At 32.9% G+C, this 18,284-nt stretch overlaps 2 protein-coding genes across 6 annotated transcripts in view; both read left to right on the top strand.

Annotated features, from left to right (window-relative positions):
- The window catches only part of LOC127800113 (protein CHROMATIN REMODELING 24), a 71,588-nt gene extending 67,006 nt beyond the window's left edge, over positions 1-4,582 (top strand). The window contains exons 21-25 of one of the 2 annotated variants that reach the window (XM_052334549.1): positions 1,977-2,105; positions 2,375-2,440; positions 2,530-2,662; positions 3,209-3,418; positions 4,153-4,582. In XM_052334549.1, the coding sequence (XP_052190509.1) occupies positions 1,977-2,105; positions 2,375-2,440; positions 2,530-2,662; positions 3,209-3,373 (493 nt within the window). In that variant the 3' untranslated portion in view covers positions 3,374-3,418; positions 4,153-4,582. The remainder of the gene's footprint in view (positions 1-1,976; positions 2,106-2,374; positions 2,441-2,529; positions 2,663-3,208; positions 3,419-4,152) is intronic. The other variant, XM_052334548.1, reaches the window with a different exon arrangement.
- Positions 4,583-10,989: 6,407 nt separating this feature from the next.
- On the top strand, positions 10,990-17,023 carry LOC127798823 (uncharacterized). 4 transcript variants are annotated; one of them, XR_008022497.1, is made up of 6 exons: positions 10,990-11,235; positions 11,339-11,416; positions 11,483-11,543; positions 11,638-11,716; positions 12,910-12,972; positions 13,069-14,011. XR_008022497.1 is itself a non-coding variant. In XM_052332442.1 (5 exons), exons 1-5 carry the CDS (start codon positions 11,019-11,021, stop codon positions 16,926-16,928), a joined length of 453 nt encoding a protein of 150 aa, XP_052188402.1. In that variant the 5' UTR covers positions 10,990-11,018; the 3' UTR covers positions 16,929-17,023. The 4 variants fall into 4 exon arrangements, 1 of the variants encoding a protein (XP_052188402.1); XR_008022498.1 differs by lacking the exon at positions 11,638-11,716; XM_052332442.1 differs by lacking the exons at positions 11,339-11,416; positions 11,638-11,716 and adding an exon at positions 16,912-17,023 and having other exon boundaries at positions 13,069-13,163.
- Positions 17,024-18,284: the final 1,261 nt, after the last annotated feature.

Here is an 18,284-nt window from a genome sequence, read left to right as displayed (position 1 = left end):
TTCTCAACTTAATGTGACCTTTAATGAAGAATCATAACAATCCAACTTTCCATGTACCACAACACTAACTCTCAATTTAACATGACCTTTAATAAAGATAATCATAGCGATCCAACTTTAATTATCCCTGTCAACTTTATTCTAAACATTTATGCAAACAAATAGAAAAAAAGAATATCATAAACACGTAAATGAGCTCAAAGTGTCAAATGAATGAACTTTAATAGAGTCAAAGTAAATGAGCTCTGGATGCAGGGTATTTCATAATACATGATTTGACTTGAGGATCTTCTTTGTTGACTTCCTACTCTGTTGGATATTGTATTTCAGAGTTACTTTATTGAAATCTGGTAAGTTTTTCACTACTTCTGGTTAGTATTGCTAAAAGGTTTGTATCTTAAACATGGGTGAAAAGGTCACATTAGCTTAGCAGCATGAGTGCTCATTTTTTGCACTTAAAAGGAAAAGTAGCATTTAGAAACTGTTACTTGTGCTTGTTTAGGTTGTTACTCTTTTCTTTGTGGCAAGCTGCTATTATTGTTTTAGTTACCTTTTCTAATATATTCAAGGTACTTCAGATTTTACAATGGGATCCAAAGAGACTATAAAATCAAATTGTAAAGTCGGATCGTAAAATTATAAGATTTTACAAACAATTAAAAATACCCTTTAATATATGTAAATATATGTTCAGAATGACATAATTTTATAAAAAAATGAATTAATATTATTTAATAACATGATTATTACAATTTACAACCTTATTCCTTGTGAATGAAATACATGTATGTACCTATTTTTAAAATAATTTCATCTATTAATTTCAAAAATACTAAATAATATGAAATTTCTAAAAATTAAATCCATTTGTCATCATTCATCCATGATCCATCCATAATCAAAATTCCAAATATTAGTTTATATATAATGTAAATTCTCATAAGTCAATGATAACCTAATATAAATAAAAACAACACGAGTTAAAAATGTACATTACAAGAACAAAATGCAAACTAAAATAAATCATTAGCAGAAATATTTAAATCTTCATGACCACCTCCACCATCACCATCATCATCAGTTGCATCTTCTAAATCAGTATCATCGTCTAGTTTAAAACCGCCAATATTAGAAGTCCAAGTATAACCTCAAAGGAACACAATTTGGATGTTCCTTTTTTCTATCCTACTGTTGTATTTGCATATGTGAATGCTATTTCAGTTATACTGCTGATTTTCATGCAAATGTCTGATGAGAACCTTGCAAGTAACTTGAAAATTGGCTCAAAGTTAAACTCGGACCAGTTTATAGTATTGAATCGCGAGTGGACTCCAATTCTATGAAAATCCGAGTTTGTAAGCAAGTTGACTCGTTTAAAGTTTCGTGACTCGTATGAGTTGACTCGCGAATTTAATAACAATGAATATATTGGATTGGGTTGAACAAATGAAGTGATTGCTCTCTACAAAATACGCTTCTGTTATAGATTGTGTAATCTCCTATTTCCTGTTACTCAAATATGCAATGAAATGGTATGTCCCAGTTGAATTTCAAATAAACAACGAAAATTATATGAATTGTAGTTAAGATAAAATCCACATTCAACAGGACCTTCTTTATCAGTAGAGATCATGTTTTCACATTCTTGACAATGATGTCCAGCCATCAAGAGGATATCCTAGTGCATTAAGCTGACATTATCATGACATTTGAACCTCATCATGATCCAGTTAACTGCATAATATGTCAAGTTATTCAAATAAAATTCTGATTGAGGTAATTGCAATGCATCATAAAGAAAATCTTTATCCTTTCTCTTGTAAAATTGTTATCTGTAAACAACAATGATGATTGTTTATTCTGCATTGTTTCGTTTTAAGCAGATCTAATTATATAAATTGCAATGACCAAAAAAGGAAAAAAGAAAATGCTTAAAGTAATATTTTCTTGCCCTAACTATTGTGTTGTGTTCATAGGGATGAGTATCTAGAAGCCCATGTAAAGTTCCTGGAAAGTCGAGGTATAGCTGGAGTAAGTCACCACAGCCTGCTTTTTTCCAAGACAGCACCTGTGCCATCTGTCCAAGATGATGAGGAATTAAAAAGGTGAAACCCTTATGTCAAAGTTCAGTCTGGCTAACGTAGCTGGCTCATATGATATGCTGGAGCTCTCTTTCTGTTCCATTATAGAGAACATTTGTGATTAGCAGAGTTGAGAAATGAGTTACTACTATAAACCAATGCTTGAAGCTTTGCCAAATATGTTATTTTAGCAATAAGTTCATTCCTTTTCTGCATATTTCTATTGATATTGTAAGAAAATAAGTATTTCATCCTTTAGATTTTGATTCCATTAACTTCTTATTGGAGTTCAGGGTAAAAGGAACAACATTCAATTGGAAACCATCACCAAGCTCTCAGCTCAAATATGGTGTTGATGGGTATGATCTTTGAACAATTTTACCCCCCCGTGGGAGCCTTGATTCATATTTCATCATTTGGGATAATGTCTGACTTTTACCTTCCCTAGGGCTATGTATGCCTTCAAACCAAAGGATGCTCAAGTGCACAAAAACAGTAATTCCACAGGTAGCCCAAGTGAACGGACAGAGTCTGAAATCAGAGAGAGGATTAACCGGCTAGCTGGAATTTTAGCAAATAAGGTATCATTTTCTTCAATACAGATGAATATCCATTTTCCCGCTCATCCACTTTATTGAGCAAAAGTTTGTTCAAATTCTAGAATGCATTTCTGATAAAGCATACTTTTGGACAAAAATGTGTTCACTTCAACATGCTTTAGGTATCTGTGGCTAAGTTGCACAGAAATGGATATGATATGAAATGGAATGGGAAATGTCATTTTTCAAAGAACTAAGAAGCAGAAACATGGGATGTCATTTTTCAAAGAACTAAGAAGCAGAAACATGGGAGAAACACGTAAATAAAAAAAATATAGGGTTTTTTTTGTAAATATAATTTTTAATATAGAAAATTATAAAAAATAGTTATTTAATCTAAAAATAAACATAAATTTCATAATGCATTTAAAGATGATGGACAATTTGTGCACGTTACATCTTTATCTAGCTTATGTTGGAACATTTTGAGTATGATTGATTTGATAATGAACTTTTGTGCTTATCATTGCTTGCGTAATGATGTTTTTTATTTAGTTTATTCTTACAGCTGTTTATGTCTTTGGGCAGGTTATGATATCAAAGCTGCCAGATAAGGGAGGTAATATACACAAGCAAATATCTGAACTAAATTCAGAGCTGAATATGATTCAGATGGAAAAAAGAAAAGAAAAGGAAGTCATTGATGTGGATGATATAGCCGGGGACCTTCAGAGAGTAGTGTTGAATGTCTGAATATTGGCTTGGACTGGTAATAAACAGTTTTTGGTCATTTTTCAGGTAAATTGAAAGGTTATGCTGCAAATATGAAAAGTGTTAATTTTGCAGTTGCAAGCTCAACCAAGAATGTTTTCGTGCCATTCCCAGTAAATTATCAATATTGCAGTACATGCTACCCTTGTAGTAATATGATGTGTTCAACTAATATGATTTATGAATCTGCTTTGTTGTATATGATAGAGCCATTATCTGTCAAATAGTTTTAAACGTTATGGTCAGGATTTGAGTTGTGCAAACAACTTCTTTGTAGAACAAAGTTAAGGATGCATTAAAAAAGGACATGCTCGCAGATTCAAGTTGCAGATAAGTGACCGTTGGTCCATTAAAAAAGAAGTGTGTGTTGCAATCACCTCAGTGGTGGAGCAGGGTTTCATGCAGTGGATAAATCTTAACGCTATTGATTGTTCTTAAAGTAAACAATTGTTTGAAAGTGGTGAATTAGTCGGTTAGGTTTCGCTTCCCTACTACATACATAGTTTATATCTAGTTTTCCCTTATCATGTAAAATGATTGATTTCCCTCTTCCCGTTGTTGTTTACTCGAAGTGAAAAAAAATACGACATTCACTTAGGAGTGCGAAGGTTCTGAAATAATAATACAAGCAGCAGCTGATATGTTTTCATAGAACTATGTGCATTATCAAATGCTAGCAATGAGTAGTTGTGAATCGGATGTATATATAAAGAACTGAAGATGCTCGAATTGAATGTTCTAACAAGGACTCGTACTTGCAGGCTGCCAGCCAATCCACTGGAACGGCTATATTGCTGCTCATGGCGTCCCATCCAGGCACTCCTTTGAACAAGATTTTCCGGTTTGTCGTCTTTCGATTTTTGTAGTTTTCGTGTTTGTGGGGGCATGGCCCTACTGTTTCTTGTAATCGTTTTGTGTTTTTTTTTTTTTTTGTTTAATGTATTTTTATTTACAAAAGCAAAAAAAAAAAATATATCTGTTGAGAAAATTTAAATTATTTAATAGAATTCTATAGTTTTCCACATTGCAAAGAGAGGGTTCTAGTGTGGAAGTGAGGCAAGCAAACTTTGTTACGGGTAGTAGTGAGTTTTTATGAAATATGCTACTTCAACTTCCAGTAGTGAATTTTTTTTTTACCATACTTCAAGTTAAGTACGTTGCCTTTAAGGAAATGATCTTGTAAATTATTTAATTAAATACACTACTAGGAGTTGTGATTTAATAGAGAATTTAAACTTGGGATTTGCAAGGTATCCTTCACTTTTTCTCAAACTTCCAGTCTGACCAATTTAAGGAAAAGCTTGTTCAATTGTTTTTCTCGTCAACGAACGAAGGATGAGATCCCTTGCAGTGTGTTCGAAATCCCTTTTTCTGTTTGTTTATCTCATTCACTCTTGCTTCTTGACTCACTCTTGTTAGCAACCATCGTGGATTTGGGTGATTTGTTACAACTACATAACAGTTGTGAGTCTTTCTCTTTCTCTGTCATTTTTTTTGTCGTCGAATTCATGTATCTTCACGTGTCTCTGCCCTACAAACATTGATTTGGGATTTGCATTTAGGTTTATTTGATTTGGGGTTGGATGCAATTTAGGATTGTTTAATTTAGGGTTGGATGTGAATTGTGGATGTATAAATTAGGGTTTAATTTGGGCTTTTTGATTTAGAGTTGTTTGATTTGAGGATTTGATGTAAGGTTGTTTGATTTGTGGAATTAATTTAGGGTTGTTTGATTAGAGATTTGGTTTATTGTTTAGTTGATTGTGAATTAGGGATTTGTTGGTTAGAAATTGTTTTAAAAACTCTCTAAATGTATCTATTTATGGGAATCTGATTGATTTTAAAAATTAAACGTCTAGAAGTCATCTAAGTACCTCAAAGAGTCAAACCTATGATCGAATCTTTCCTTTCAGCGTGGATTTGAAAATAGTTGTATGATGGGTTGAGACAAAGGAGGCTGGCTATCAGTGGTGCGTTGTTTTCCTGTACCTGTGTTCTTAGTCCTTGTCATGGTCAAAAGATGAAGATGAACAATTGAAGATAAAAAATCAAAAGATGTTTTCCTTTACCTGTGTTCTTAGTCCTTGCCATGATCAAAAGATGAAGATGAACAATCGAAGATGAAAAATCAAAAGAAAGAGGTCGGATCAAAGCAACCAGTTGACCTCTTTTTGCAATTGGTCGAATGTGGATGCAACTTTAGGAATCCCTTTGAATCGATTGGAATAGGTTGAAAAATGAGAAAGAAATTGACTTAGATTTATGGAATGGCTCGGTCGATTGACAAGGGGAAGAGAAAATGAAGGATTAGGGTTTGAGAAATCAAATAGGGGTTGATATGTTCTGAAATTTGACTTTTATATCTTTGGAATCGATAAAAATGATCAACATTATTGAGCAAAAGTTGACTTTTTAATCGAACATTAACAATCTTATGAAAACAGTTGATAGTTTTATGTTATTTATGTTATTTTTGACAAAAGTGAAAAATGGTCGACAATTAAATTGACAGTTCTTCTGAGTCTTTTAAAGACTTGAAAGCATTCTTCACAAAAAAAATGATTTCAATTAAATTCATACAAATACACATTCCAACAATATATCACATAAGGTGATGATATCTAATATGTGTGCCCTCAAAAAGCAATCATTCCTAATTTGTTCCTAAAGAATTCAAATTTGGTCTTATTTAATGGTTTTGTGAAAATGTTGGCTATTTAATAATTTGTCTCTGTGAATTTGAGTTTGATATCTTCTTTTTGAACATGATCTCTAATAAAGTGATATTTTACCTCAACATGTTTTGTTCTTACATGAAATACAAGATTTTTTATTAAAGTTATAACACTTGTATTATCACACTTGATTGAAATATTTATAAGTTTTATGCCAAAATCATTTAATTGTTATATGTTCAGTTTCAATAGAACAAAGTGCAACGGAAAGTGGTTGGTGATGCAATTTCATAATTAAAAATTTTTATGTTATTAAATCAATTTTTTAAACTGTTATATACATATTTTTATTTATTTATTTACTTATTTTCTCACTTAGATTATTTAGAGAACCTTAAAGACTCCCTATTCTTGGTTGGGAGAGATAGGGCGAAACAATTACAACTATGCATTGTTTTAAGGCAAGAGCGAGTAAATATTGATTTGGTGTTTGAGGTTGTTCAAGAAATAGCTAAAGGTATAAAAGTAAGTATTTTTAAGTTTTTTTTTTTCTTAATTTTCAAGTTTAAAATATTTTCTTTTGAATTTTGATATTTGGAATAATTATCTATCATCAATTTTATTTATAATTCAATAATGAAACTATAAAGAGTCATAAGCTATGGAGCTGTTAGATTTATCATTCGCAGTAACGTTTCCAATATGTTGCTTTTCAATTTACCTAACTGCACTTTAGCCCAACGAAATTATACCTTACGACGAAAATCTTTGTCTCAAGTAACTAAGTGTTAGAGATGGAATCTTCGAGTTGATAAATCTGGTGGTCGAAGTGACAAATCTTTAGGTGGTGGGCATTGCATGGATTGGAAAGGAGGAAGAAGAAGAGGAATCAAAGGGGTAGGAGTAAAGGAAAAAGCATTCGTTTGGCAGCCATTAATTAATTGTTCTAGAGATCTGAACTCAAAACAAATACGTATTTGTGTGCGACAAACACTTACACCTTTGTTTGAAAAGATCTATCCAGATTTGAATATGATATCAATAGGATTCCAAAATCCAAACAGAATTTGGTTTCTAAATCCATTTATAAGAATAGATTTGTTTGAAGAGATATGTCCAAATTTAAATACAATATCAGTAGGATTCCAAAATCCAACACAAATAGGATACGTTGGTGTTGGTCTCACCATTTGGGTTGATTTATAAAGTTATTTCTCAAGCAAATTTATTTTATTATTATTATTATTATTATTGTTGTTGTTGTTGTAATTTTTTCTATTTTTATATTATTTGTTTATTAAAGAAATTGACCAAATAATTGAAGAAGATTCTAAATTTTTTTATTATTATTTTAATGTATTGGGTTACAAAGTCCTATTAATAAAATGATTATTTTTTGAATATTTTATTTAAGAAAACAAAATAAAACTAAAATTCAACATCCCAATTCATTCAAGCATAAAATGAGAAACAGGGTTACTAAACATGATGCTGCCTCTTCTAAATAACCTAAATGAAGATTCCAGAAATTATGCTAACACATTATTATGGTCACATCACATTTCATAACATCTCTAAGGCTATTACGGGACATGCAGGCGTAGAGAACCGAGTGACCAAAAGCACAACAGATACAGGCGAAAGGATCACAGGTTTGCCAATCCATCATCCATACACAAATATACATACCCTCTCAATAATCTCTATTCATAAATTTAGTCTATAAAAGACATAAATTAACATAATAGGATTGAAAAATTTCCGATTTCTACTTACATTATTAAATTATACTATCAAATGGACAAATTAACGTAATATAGAGTTGAGAGGACTTTGTATGATTTGATCGATGGCATCTAAGCTTGTGGTTTTTTTTTTAATTAATTATGAAATGAAAAATAGAATAATAAAATTTGAAAATTAAAAAAAAAAAAAAGCCAAATTAGGCCCATCAAGAATTAGGGGTATTAATATAATTTTAAAAAATTATTAATCACCTTTTCTGTAAAAAAATATTAAAAAAATTATTCAAATTTTGAGAACCGAAAAGCCCACCGAATTGATACAAAAATCAAGGTGTGAATTTGTAAAAACAAATTCAAAATATACATTACATCCTATTTTGAAAATAAAACCATATTATATTTAAATATGGAAAGCTGACTCGTATATGAATCTCTTCAAATAAAAGTTTGAAATTTAAAAACTTATCTTATAATTAGATTTAAAACCAACTTATGGAATCCAAAATCATATTTTTGGTGGGTTTTTGTTTGTGTCATATCTTTCCCTATATATTCACTACTCTAATGCACATATGTGCATTGTTAAATGACATACTATCTATTATGCAACGGTACTTGCAATTTTAGTTGTTTGCAATAACTAATAATAATTACTACCAAGTGAACCCTTTTTGTCTTGCTTATGATTGTTTGTTATTTTTTCTTCTTTCTTTCTCACTTGTGAAATGCCCATCCCCTCAAAATTTGTGAGTTGGACCAAATTTATCAACTCAAAGATTCCATCTCTGACACTGGCAATTTGATCCATGAGCCTATCGGGACTATCACTCCCTTTGCCAAACTTTCATATGAGAAAACTTCTTCAATAACGCAACTGGCTATTGTTCCAACAGTTTGCTCATGATTAATTATATCGATACATAATTTATAACTTTGAGTTTATTGAACTCTTTCTCTCTCTCTCTCTCTCACTCACACACACAATTATTTTTAATTAAATAGTGCAAGAATTTTGGAGTATGGTCATTGACAATAATAATTTAACATTAACTACTTTTGTTAATTACTTATATTAAATATTAATCTTATTTTTTTTAACCAAAGCGAATAGACTCTCACTTCTCAACCCTTATAAGAACATTGAGTCCAAATTCAAAGATGGAGTGAACTTTGTTGTTGTGGGCTCATTAACAGTAGAGAATCTTGCCAACGAAAAGATTTGTGTCTTCATTAACTACAAGTTCTCTTAATGTATAACCTGATTGGATGTTTTCTCATTTTAGTTCTACTTGCTACACAAAAAGAGGTTGATGATACAATTTAATTTAAACATAATTAAAGTATGTTCTATTATCAAGCAATCTTTTAACCTATTATAGTCTTTACAGATGACATGTTTTTACTCATCTATCTACTTATTTTTTGATTGACAAATTATTTGAAAAAGCTTCAAGACTCTCTATTCATGGTTGGAGATATGAAAAAATGATTATAATTATGTGTTGCTTCAAGGTAAGAGTATTGAGCAAGTAAAGACTAATTTGATGTCCGAGGTTGTCCAAGAAATAGTTAAAGCCGTAAGAGAGTATTTTAAAGTCTTTTTTCTCCTCTTAATTTTCATATTTGCTATATTTTTTTTTTAATTTCATTAATCATCCATTCTTATTATAATTCCACAATGTGGTTCTAGAGAGTTATATACTATGAAGCTATTAGAGTTGTTGTTCCTAGTAATTTTTCAATAAGTTGTCTTCCAATTTACCTAACTGCATTTGAGACCAATACCACTTTAGCTTATGACGAAAATCGATGTCTCAAGCAATTAAATGATTTTGTAAAGTATCACAATAATCTTTTACCAAAAATCATCAAAGAGTTGAAAAGAGAATTTCCTAAGGTGATCATTGGGTAGAGTGACTATTACCACATATATGAATGGGTTCTCAAAAATGCTATTGCTCTTGGTAAGGTTTTTTTCACGTCTTGACAATAGAAAAATAAGTTGCATATATAAGTGTTGGTAACTATATAGTATTTAATCATGCATGTTAGCCTAATTTGCTTTCTTATCTTAATTTGTCTTATGTAGGATTTGACCCAATGTCAACATAAAAGTTTTGTTGTGAAATCGAAAGAAATTATAATTTCGACCTCAACGATATGTGTCGACTAGATGGTTCAACTTACTCAAATCCAAATTCAATATATTAGTTGGGATAGCATTCACTCGACACAAGAACGAAAAACTTGAAAATATGTACTCTTACGACTCAAATTATTTCTTAAAGAATCTTGAACACTAAATTAGTCTTTACATGTTTGAGTTTCAAAATAAGATACAATGGTAATCTTTTTTCTTTCTTTTTTTCTCTATCCACTGTAAATAGAGAGTTGCTACAAGTTGTATCATCCATACACATTTTTTATTTTGTTTTCAAAAAAATTAAGAAATAATTAATGATTTTAAAAAAACTACATCAATATTCTTCAAAGAGTTATTTATATTTATTTTTAGATCAGATGCGTAATATCTTTTTTTTATTTAAATAATTTTATCAATTGGTTAAATTGTTCAAAATGCGATACATTTATTATTAAATAATAGAATTGTTTAAATATTAAAAATATAATGCAATGGATATATTTTATTTGAAATAAAGTATATTTATTATAGTTTAATAAAATAATAGAATTGTTTAAGTATAACGGTTTTGTTAAGGAGTAAACATTTGTTAAGGCACATTTAATAAATTTTATTTTTAATATTTAAACACTTTTATAGTAATAAATATTTATATTTGTTATTAATTAGTAAAAATATTTAAAATACTGAAAATAAAATATATTAAATACCCCTCAATCGCGATCAACAAAACCGCAAGTAAAATATTAATTTTGAAGTAAAGCTATTCATTCCTGGCGGTCTCTCTGTGTTGTAACGGTCGAAAACAGCCTCTAAAAATGCGTCTCGCTCGCTTCTTCTTCTTCTAGGGTTCGAGGCTCTCGATGATCGATCGGGCTCCGGTGCCAATTGACGGGCTTACAGTTTCGCATCATCATCATCATCATGTAAACAACTTCTTCTTAATTTATTCCTTGATTACAATCTTGAAATAGTTACTGATGGCTTCATCTTTTTGTTTTTGTTTTTCCTTTTACGCATCTGTTTCTTGCAGATTTGCCTTTGCGATTGATTGATTGTTGTGAATGGGTCAAAGACCGAAGAATAATCGCTATCTTTCTTCTTCATGCTTGTGGCGGAGAGAGAATCTTGAATCCCAATACATACGGTCCATCGCGCCTTATGGCAGAGAGAATCCTGAATCCCCAATTTGTCTCGTCCTATTCGATGCTTCTTCATGCTTATGGCGGATAAAGAATCTTGAATCCCAACATATATGGTCCACCGCGCCTTACAATACAGGTCAGTCGCTGTCTTCTTCAATCTCATACAAAGTTTCCCCAATTCTATTGTGTTAATTTGTTGCGTTGAATCCGTTGATGCAAAAGATTAACAACGTATGTAGGAATAGGGACTATTGTCAGCTCTGTTATGTTAATTATGGCTTGGTGGAATAAACTTATTAGCACAGATTATTGAAAAGGTATGAATGTGAATTGATATCAATTGGCTTTCTGTTAAGTTATTCTGCTAATAAAGCAGTATACAGGTTATAGGGAAAGGCCTGGTGGTGATTGTGTAACAGTGATATGGCATGCCTTACAATATAGGTCAGCCGCTATCTTCTTCAGTGTCATTCAAAGTTTCCCCAATTCTATCGTGTTAATTTGTTGCTTTGATGCAAAAGATTAATAACGTATGTAGGAATCGGGACTATTGTCAGCTCTGTTATGTTAATTATGCCTTTGATGGAATGCACTTATTAGCACAGATTTTTGAAAAGGTATGCATGCGAATTGATATCAATAAGCTTTCTGGTAACTCCAGTTATTCTACTAATAACGCAGTATACAGGTTATATAGCAAGGAATAGTGGTGATTGTGTAACAGTGATATGGCTTGCCTTTTGTTTTCTTTCCTTTGTTAAGTATTCCATTTTGTTCCCTTGTAACCAGTTGTATATAAATATTCATTAAAAGGATGCGACCCATTGATGCACAAAATCTCAAATAGAACCAAGTTACTCATTGATAGATCCATTGAAATGACAAAAATTGAAAAATGACTTATAATTGTAGAAATGCCACTATAATTGACCCATAACCCACATACGATTTTATCTAAATTTTTATGCCCATTTACTTTTTTTTTAAACCAGCATCATCTTTTGTTGTTCGTTGGGCTTAGGTGATTGGGTTTAGCTCAAGAAACAAACACAAATTAAGGAATATTCTAATATTATTCCATAGATATTAAAAATATTTGATCTAGTAAAGTTTTAAAAAATTGTAGGAAATGTAGTGGTTACGTAGTGATGGGGGACATTGGAAGCAACCTCTAAATACATGCAAGAAGCATCTCAAAATTGGTTCTAAGGCCCAAGCATTGATTTGGGATGTTTTGGATGAAGAGAAGCCCTCATAGAAGCATTTTTAGGCTTAATTTTGATATCACCGATCATATCTATAAGACTTTGCATCTTATATTTAAATAATAAAATATTTTTTCAAAGATTCTCAATGCAAGAGTTCTCATATGAGCTAATTCATTTTAATGGATTATTCTTTCCACCATATTTTAAGGCCATGCCATAGTTCCGAGAAGGATATGAGATCATAATTTAAGGAAGATCGGAATTCTAATTTCTCCCTCATTTCACTCTGTTTCTCCCTACTTTCTGTCTATCTATCTATCTATCCCTCATTTCTATCAGTTTACCCCTATTATTCTATCTGTTTCTCCCTCATTTTTTTCTACTTGTCCCTCACTTCCAATTTTATTTTCAAACCTTTGGTTAGGACTCCTCCTGACAGGGTATATGGATTTTGGCTTGCAAAAGATCCTCTCCATCTATGCATGAATGTTGCCTTAAGTAGGATTGTGTAGGATCATGATCCTTTAAGAGCATACTAAAAAATCTTGAATGTGATATGGAATTCTTCTAAGGATCTGATTCTTCTGTTTTGGCACTTGCAGATTGACAGCCATAACCCAGTTGGCACATCATGATATGGCATTTGTCCCTCTTGACAATTTAAGGTATATATATGTTGTGTATGAAAATTCTTAAAATCATGGACAGATCTACATTCTTGATTTGCAGTTAATTATGTCTGCATTCTCAATTTGGTGTAGATGTAATGGCAATGGGAATCAAACTGAGATGGGCGATGGATCAGATGGGTCTCCAAAGGTTACAAAGGGTGGCTCAGAATTGTTTGAATATTCAGGTTTTTATTTTTGATAATTTTATCTTAATCTCTGCAATTTATCTGGAATGCAGACCTCTCTTTTCTTTTTGTTTACTATGCCTCAATCAGCTAGAATTTATCTTTGCAGTTTTTTATTTACTGTGCTTCAAACTGCATTTATTTATTTAGATGACTATCTTTGAACTTACTGTTTTGTTGATATGTAGATATAAAAACACCATTACAGGCAAAAGACAAATTTAAATTTTATTATGAACATCAAAACAGAAATATTGTAGAGTCAAATTCTTAAACTATATGCTAACCACATACTTGAACTTAATGTAAGAGAAACCCAACATGAAACACTGCAATGAAAACTTAATCCAAGAAAAGACCAACTAAACACTGCAATGAAAAACAACTTAATCTACTTTGAAAAGAAAAAGAAAAAGAAAAGAACTTAATCTACTTGGAAAAGAAAGAGAAAAAGAACTTAATCTAAAGATAGAACAACTAAATGCTACAATGAAGTTGAGGGAAAGAAAAAGAAAAAGAACTTAATCTAAAGATAGAACAACTAAATGCTACAATGAAGTTGCGGGAAGATCTTTTGGAGAAGCCTTTCAGCCATGATTCGATATGCCTCTTGTGTAGAGTGAATCCCATCCTAGCTTATATATTGGCTTGGATTCGGGCAAACTGAAACATCTTGTTCGCACATTTTATTGAGATTGAAATTATAGTTTCCTTCAGTTCCAAAACATGACTTCTGTGTTGACATTGAGTCATATCTTATACGAAACAAATTTAGAAAAAAAAAGGTCAGTATGTACAATTAAAAACTTCTAACTTCTTAGCAAAACAGTGTTCTAAAATGCGCTAGGCGCTAGGCACTAGTAGGGCACCAGACTGATTTTTTTTTGGTAGTTTTTAAAGTAATTTCATGTTATTTTTAGATAGATCAAAGTTAAAAAGACAAATGAAACTTATAAATATATAAATCAGAAACTTATATATTTATATATATATATATAAACAATATTTAGATAAAATATTTTGGTAACATTTCTATCGGCACCCAAGGCAGGAAGTAGCAACGCTTGCTGCTTGCTACTTGCTTATTGCTTACCGGAGGCTGAGGAAGACAAAAGAAAGAATTGAAACTAGAGAGTGGAACGACGGTCGACGGCGGCGAGTCCACCGTCCACAAGAGATGGCAACGGCTGTAATGACGCAAATTTAGATACTCTTGTGCCATGTATGGAGGATTGAGTTGGTTAGCCTTGATGTTTAAAATGTTGTTTTGGTGATAATTTTTCAAGTGTTAAATAAGGGTTAAGTATGTAAGCTAAGTGATTAAGCTAGATTTTTGGTGTTATAACTGAAGGTATGTGAAAATTGTAGTTTAGATATCCGAATGTAAGCTAAGATATTTGAATGAGAGCTTAAGCATTTGGATGTGTGAGTCTTAGGCATTCTCCGAATGAGTTTTGTGAATTTTAGTGAAGTGATTCGAATGCTATGGGGAGCCATTCGAATGGGGGGCCAAGCAATTCGAATAGCCTATGCTCCTGTGTGCGTGTTGTCTTTGCAACTCGATTTCGACCATGATTCAGTTTGAATCTCTCAAAACTCAAAATATAAAAATTTGTAGATCTTTCTATTTTCATTTCATAGCATCTTGAATCATCTCAATCGGAGTTCGAACGAGAGAGTTATGACCAAAGTTCGAACGGGTGTCAGAACTGTCTAGAATCCGATTTTGTAAATTAAACCCTCACATTCGAATGACTAGCCTTCCATTTGAATGAGCCAAGCGAAAGTTGAGAAATTCATCAGTATGAGGCCACTGTTGCATTCGAATGACCTTCCAATTTCTTCAGCAATCCACCTAACTATTTAAAATTCATTCGAATGCCCCATTGCATCATTCGAATGTCACACTTATAACTTGAAATTTCTCTCTAATTCATTCGAATATGAGCCAAATCATCTGAATGTCTTTGCATGGAAACCTCATATCTTTAAGAGAGACATCCAAATGGCCTAGGATTCATTCAAATGACTCTCACATCTTTTGAATTTTGACTCCTTGACATTCGAATGCCTCATAACACATTCAGATGTCCCTCTCAACGATACATACATATATACATTCTAAGTCATTGTTAACTCTGGAAAGACGTAGAAAATTCTAGAATTATGACATAAGGAGGAGAGTTTAGAGAAATTATGGAAATAATCGGATGGATAAGTATCACTTTTGGAGAAAATATAAAAGAGGGAAATTTTAGGGGAAAAAATACCAACGTATCAGATGTGCAACTCGAAACTTCTCTCGAAAGTTTCTTCTTCTTTGCAAACCCTCCTCCTCCTCCCCAACCTCAAGTCAAATACTATTATCCAAGGGGTTTCTAGCTGCTATTGAGCATCACAGGAAGCTTAAGAAGGCAAATTCTCTTCCTTCCTTCCTATCTTTTGAATTATAATTCACTGTAAACGTGGTATTGGGTTTGGGAAACTTTGGATAGAATTTTGATATATGCACTTGGGGGTGAAGAGAGGAGTATTGTGAGAGTGGTTTAGGAACTTAAGGGTGTTGTTGAGGTTGAATATAGGGGAAATAAATAAAAACTACTACATAAACAGGGGTGTGAGTTTTATACGGTTGATTCTTATGGATTAATGGATTACAACTTGGGGAACGTTTTGACAGCTATGTGGGGCTTGTTCTTCCGCACTTATTTTAAGGAATGGTGAATTTGTTACGATTTTGCTAGGGAAGCTTGTCCCTTCCTCTTGCCCTGCCAATGTTTCAAATATTAACCAATTTACTCTGATTTACTCTTGAAACCTAAGAGTAAAGCCTTCCATACCCTCAATGTTATTTACTGTCATTGATGGACACAATATGAAATGGAAAAAATTTAAAATTCAAATATTACTCCCGGCCATGGCATGTATGGTTTGAGCCCCGTTACCACTTTGCACGCCCAAAGATATTTTCTCTTACTTTTTATGGTCCTGTGAGTTGAGCATGAAATTCCTTACTTCTGGTGCTATTCAATAATTGTGATGTCCATGATTATGAGATGAGAATAATTGCAACTAAGAATGTTACCCCCTGTCATGACATGTTTGGATAGTGTGGTAATTGTGCATCATGGGCATGGACTGGCGTGAATATTATCACCATGTAACATGAGTGGAAGCATAACATATTGCCACTGCATCACATGCATTTGTATGTGGTCATCCTACGTGTTGCATACACATTGGCAAGATCAGAGACGGTTATGCGCGCTGCGGTTGTGTACCGTTGGGATATATCCCCCAAAATCAGTAGGCACTAGTCTGACTGGGGTTACGCTCATGTGGTGACGACTGAGGGACGCACCCAGAGGTGACGACCCTGTGCGAGATTATATATATATATGTATGACTATAGCCGAGTATATGAGATAGGACCTATGACCCATATATTATCACAGTTTCTCTGGTTACAGGTATCAGTTATAGGCTGGTATGTATTTTGGTGCATTTTATATTATTATGTGAGGTCGTTGGCTAATTATGTGTTTACCGGATTTCCTGTGTGTTATGCATGACATTATTATCATGGGTGGGTGTGTGGTCCATGCTTTGTAATCTATCATCCACATCTAGATGTTTTTCAGATACCACTCACCTTACCTCTGTCACATTACTATCTACCATGTTTTTCCTTCATGTTTCTTATACTTACTGAGCTTTGTAGCTCACCTTATACTCTTCACCATTTCAGGTAAAGTAAAGCAATAGCTGGCTAGAAGTCGAGTAGGAAGGATGGCTAGTAAGATGTGTGTGCGGGTCTACTCTCAAATCAAAGGTCTTGGGAAAATATGTCTAAAGATTGCATAGGTGTTATCTTATAACATGTAACCTAACTTAGAATTGGGTTTGTAACCCCTAAAGTTTTCTATGTACATTTTGGGTCTAGATGTATTATTTGTTTGTTGGCAGTTGTCGCATCTTTTCTTGATTCACGACGCTCTCTCTTCTAGGTTGCCCAGGGATTAGGGTAGCTAGGGAGAGGAGGTGTTACAAAGGTAGTATCAGAGCAAGTTTGAGAAGTGACCCCGCACACATAGGATAGATGGGTAGAAGTTAGGAGTTTATTTGGCAATTCGGGATAAGATTAGATGATGACTTAAAATTCTAGCATGGTGGACGGGTGTGTATGAAGCCGAGTGCCCGCCCCCCACATATGAGAATTCAAGGAATTTGAAGGGTAAAAGGGATTTAAGAAAAAGGGGAATCGAGTGACCGTAAACTAGCTGTCGGCTGGTGGTAAGGAACAGTCAATCGATGGCCAACGATTGCTCGCTTCCTTCTAGTCTGTCGGCCATTCGGCTATGGGACCCGATTTCCCCAATGCATTAATGGGGCATGAAAGGATGAAAGAATTGGAAATAAGGTCTAACCAACTGAAGATCTTCTGGAGAAAAATATGTGTTAGCGTATTACACCATTGGCAATGGATGGAATAGGTTTGAAAGGTTTAACCACACCATTGTGATGTGACATGCAGAATAGGGAGAATCTATTTCCAGTACGGTCCAGACGAGTGTGCAATTAAAACACATATATATACAAGTATCTCCACTTAAAATATGGAATTGGAGAGTTAGAAATTTGAGAATTTTCTCAAAGGCAAGAGATCATTTATGTTAAGGAAAATTGGTAGGATGTTGTATAACACGGTTGAGTCATACTACCTGTCTGGGCTGGTGCGAGGATGATATTATGTGTTGAGTGTATGTTTATGAGGAGTATATGTACCCAAGGGGGGGAAGTATGCATGATATAAGCGGGTATAACAAAGATAAAAGTTTTGAGTTGCGATAATTCGAGGGTGATAAAAGAACATATTGATTAGCGTGCACATGATATAGACAGTGAATTATGATGTTGAGAGGTATGTAGACGGGATAGTTAGTAAAGAAGTATAGTGGTGTGAAGTGTCTCAGAATACTCCTAAAGAAGAACTAGCAGGTTGAAAGATACTAAAACACAGGTTTAAAGTGGAGATGTGACTCATGTACGTAAGAGAATGCATGTATATATGCAAGGGATAAAGATGTATAATGTGCATAATTATGGTCGAAATGGGAATTT

The sequence above is a fragment of the Diospyros lotus genome, chromosome 4 (assembly GCF_014633365.1).
Source record: "Diospyros lotus cultivar Yz01 chromosome 4, ASM1463336v1, whole genome shotgun sequence".
Lineage (NCBI taxonomy): Eukaryota > Viridiplantae > Streptophyta > Magnoliopsida > Ericales > Ebenaceae > Diospyros > Diospyros lotus.
Note: the sequence above shows the minus strand (reverse complement) of the source record. Positions and strands in the feature narration are given on the sequence as shown.

What these genes read in the sequence shown, in the direction of transcription:
- LOC127798823 (XM_052332442.1), top strand. Translation starts at nt 11,019, where the DNA reads ATGGGTCAAAGACCGAAGAATAATCGCTATCTTTCTTCTTCATGCTTG. An exon ending in CACCGCGCCTTACAATACAG is followed by an intron (nt 11,236 to 11,482) that starts GTCAGTCGCTGT and finishes AGCAGTATACAG; the next exon opens with GTTATAGGGAAAGGCCTGGT. An exon ending in TGGCATGCCTTACAATATAG is followed by an intron (nt 11,544 to 12,909) that starts GTCAGCCGCTAT and finishes TGGCACTTGCAG; the next exon opens with ATTGACAGCCATAACCCAGT.